The sequence below is a fragment of the Eurypyga helias genome, unplaced genomic scaffold (assembly GCF_000690775.1).
Source record: "Eurypyga helias isolate BGI_N326 unplaced genomic scaffold, ASM69077v1 scaffold27212, whole genome shotgun sequence".
Classification (NCBI taxonomy): domain Eukaryota; kingdom Metazoa; phylum Chordata; class Aves; order Eurypygiformes; family Eurypygidae; genus Eurypyga; species Eurypyga helias.
This window is the reverse complement of record NW_010236968.1, coordinates 13,913-17,755: the sequence shown is the minus strand read 5'-3', so window position 1 is coordinate 17,755 and position 3,843 is coordinate 13,913. Positions and strand designations below refer to the sequence as shown.

General features: G+C 46.3%; 1 protein-coding gene across 1 annotated transcript in view; it reads left to right on the top strand.

Annotated features, from left to right (window-relative positions):
• Positions 1-3,126, top strand: part of LOC104506370 (heme-binding protein 1-like) — a 3,795-nt gene extending 669 nt beyond the window's left edge. Inside the window, 3 exon segments of the mRNA XM_010147302.1 lie at positions 1,350-1,383; positions 1,385-1,519; positions 2,790-3,126. Coding sequence (XP_010145604.1) covers positions 1,350-1,383; positions 1,385-1,519; positions 2,790-2,961 — 341 coding nt within the window. The 3' untranslated portion in view covers positions 2,962-3,126.
• Positions 3,127-3,843: the final 717 nt, after the last annotated feature.

Below are 3,843 nucleotides of genomic sequence, written 5' to 3'. Positions count from 1 at the left end.
GAATGTGTTACCTTGCGGTTGGGATAGTATAAGGACAGGCACACTTATGCGTATCACAGTTCTCTGGGTGAGCAGTAGGTGATGAAATCCAGGGTAACTGGGGCACTTGTGTTCTGTGATGTGCCCTTGTAGGCAGTGAAATAACTCTTATGACCTTGATATTTTATCATATAGTCTGGCTATTTTTATTCATGAAAGGGTGATGAACAGTGAGCTTGGTTTTTAATGGTTCTTCATGATGTTTTATAACGGTACTTCCAGGTGATTGCTTCTAATTCTCAACCTACTAAAGTATGCGCATTGGTAATCATCCGTAGCGGGAGGAGAAGACCACAGAATAATTCTGAGGCATATACAATTTTTCTCACACCTTTCCTAGGCATCTGGTAGAGGGAGTTGTGTAGTCTGTATGGGCATAGGAGGTGGATGCAGGGAGAAATGGCATTTAGAACAGTATGTTTTGGAAAGGCGATAATCACTGTTGCTGTAGAAGGGGTGCTTTGTATAATGTGGCACAGAGAACATATGGTATTAGAGCACATAAATAAATGAGAGAGATGGCTTGATCTCAGCTAGTTCTGTGGCTGCCTGATCCTGAGGGTTGGAGGTCCCCCGCTGCTGAAAGAAGAGGAGGGAAGAAAAATGTACCTCGGTACCATGTGGTGGTACCTTTCAGCAGTAATGAGCAGAAGAGAAATGTGCTCTTCCTTGTGTGCTGAAAGCAAGAACAGCTCTGAGTTGTGGGACACTGGAACTTGTAGGATGCCTAGAAGCATTTGGAACGGGCTGAATGATAGGCCCTGTTGTGTTTGAGGTGATTTGTCAGAAGAACAGTGTCTCAGTGGCATGAGATACATAGCTGAGAGATAGAGAAACAGGACCATTAATGAAAAGCCATTCAGAGGTCAACTGGGGCTGAAAGCAAGAACAGCTCTGAGTTGTGGGACACTGGAACTTGTAGGATGCCTAGAAGCATTTGGAACGGGCTGAATGATAGGCCCTGTTGTGTTTGAGGTGATTTGTCAGAAGAACAGTGTCTCAGTGGCATGAGATACATAGCTGAGAGATAGAGAAACAGGACCATTAATGAAAAGCCATTCAGAGGTCAACTGGGGCCCTTATCTCCCAGGGTCCCTGTGTAGTCAATGGAGAGTGAGGTTTGGCCCAAGCAGAAGCCTAATGTGGCTGTTCTGCATGCCCCAGAGCACCTCACTCTTTTGACTGACTATGAAAGGAGTTCCGGATGAGGATCCTTTCTAAATTAAAATTAGCTTTTGTGAATCCCCTGTTAATGCTGTGTGTTCTTAAGAACCTAGACTTCTTTAGTAATTTCTGTGTGTCTCTCTCAGGGGTTGGAATGGGCATGACTGCTCCTGTCTCCTTTTGCTGAAGATGGTTCCTTACAGCAGAAAGTGAAGGTCTCTCTGCGGATCCCAAGCCAGTTTCAAGCCAACCCTCCTTGTCCTAATGATGAAAGCATTAAGATTGAAGAGAGGCAGGGGATGACCATTTATTCCACGTAAGGAATGCATCCTGAAATTTCCAGTTCGCAGTGCTAAGGTCTCTAGCGTGCTCTGAAGAGCAGTGTTGATTTTACCAGGTGACTTGCTGGGCAAGGAGTGCATGGGGTAAGAGGAGGTGGAGGGCTCCTTCTATACTGAAGGCAGGTGATATATGGCATTTCTTATCATTGGTTTTGTGAAAACGAGTGCAGAGGTTAGCCCTAAAAGCATTTTTGTTTCACTTGGGGAGGTGAAGAGCAGGGGAGGGTGAATATGAAGGTACATGAGTAATTCCTAATTTCTGAAAACTATTGTTTTCCCCACTTTCTGGGATCAAGATGGTTCTTAGTCTTTAAGAAATGTCTTTTGGTGTGGTTCACATCAAACTACAGGTGTCATCTGAAAACTCATTTAGATGGACTCATGACAGAGTCCATCATGGAAACAAGCAAAAGTTGCATTGCTTCAAATCACCTTTGAATGCCTTTGGCTGTTGACTGTCAAGCTACACTCAAACTACCATCAGAATAGCAATAAGCTCTTCACCCTGGTTTTTTAACCCCTTGCATGTTCCCCTGCCTCCTTTATTGACCTATTTAGGCTGACTGAACTGTCTGGCTCCTCCATGCCTGTGACTGCTGCCTGGCCACTTCTGTAAGAACAGGCTGTTTTGCCTCAAAACTTGGCCATAAAGCCATGAGCTGTGAGGCACAGGCTGATGTGGAAACAGTTAGTGGGAGGTCAACAGCAACCAGGCCAATTCCACCCCATCCCTTTTAAATAGCATTGTGGGCTGTAATTGCTAATATCTCTGTTCCTACTTCACCTTTTCCTTAGGCTAGCTAAAGTTTGGCTTCCCCTTATGATCTGGCTTCAGACAGATGGTTGTTCACACCACAGTGAACATGGTTGTTGACAGCACTGGTGTAAGGCCTGCAGGCTGAGCAGACTTGGAGATAACCTTGTGCTCCTCCTCTGATATGGCATTCATTCAACGGGCAGAGCCATTCTGCTGCAGATATATGTGGGTCTGTTGGGGAGGAGAGGAGTTGTCATCTGTTTGGGGTCTGCCAGTGGCTGACTGCACCCTGGCTTTGTAACCCTTGAGACTTAATCTACCACAGACACCGTCTGCTGGTTCACAAAGAACATCACCTGCATGAACGCATGTTGGTGGGACCTGGATCAAAATGCATGGCTAAATATATGGTGACTATGTATTGTTCTTCCTCTCTTCCTGTCTGTGCTCTGCCAGGACTGCTCAGCACCTCTCTGGTTTCTTTGCAGGCAATTTGGTGGCTATGCCAAAGAGGTGGATTATGTGAACTATGCTGCCAAGCTGAAGTCTGCTCTGGGGAGTGAAGCTGCATACCGCAAGGATTTCTACTTCTGCAATGGTTATGACCCCCCTATGAAGCCTTATGGTCGGCGCAATGAGGTCTGGTTTCTGAAAGAGTGAGCATCTGGCTCCCAGTGATGCTGGCTCGCGCTGATAATCTCCTCACTATGTCCCTCTCCTCTTCAAAATAAACTAACAATTTGGCAGATGCAGAAGACTATCCTTTCCTCCCTCTACACCTATGCCTTGGTCTTTCATGGACCAACCATTTCAGAAGAACACTGCAGAGCCGCCTGACGATCCTGCTTCTTTGTTCTGGACCAAGTCCTCAACCACTCACACTCTCATGACCTCTCGGTGGCTTGCTTTTATCTCCCTCGTGCTTCCAGAGTTCAATGCTGAGGCAGCCAAAAGTACTTAATTAGTGAGACTGGTGCCTGACAGGAGTCACGTCCAAGTGCCGGCAGGCTGTTAGTCTCACCTGAGGTAGGCAGGGAAACACGACAAACGTGCACACAGGGACTTTTTTATCTTACTGAGCTTGCAGCAGCTGTAAAATGCTGCTTTTATCTGTGCCGTTCCAAAAGTAGTCTAAAGGGACAAGGGCATTGCTAGCAACACAGCGCCATGAAAACGAGCATCCTTTACGTTGTCTCACAGCGTGCAGGAGAACAACGCTGCTGTCATCGTGACAGAGAAATTTAGAGGAAGATCCAGGTTTCTGTTTGCAGCTGTCCTTCTGTTTGAGGTGAAACGTTCTGGGGGTGTGTTATGTCCTGATCTCAGCTAGCAGCTGGACAACGTGACGTGGAGATGCCAAGATCATTTCCTCACCTTCCTGTTACTTGTGTGTAAACATTTCTTCAGAACTAGCCTACACAGGGGCCGTAGTTGAAATGTGTGTGGTAATCTAACTGAATTGGAAAAATACAGGCTGTGAAAAAGGCAGGTGCCAATCACACATGCTCTGAGGGTGCAGTTGAAGAGTGGTGAGTATCTAGT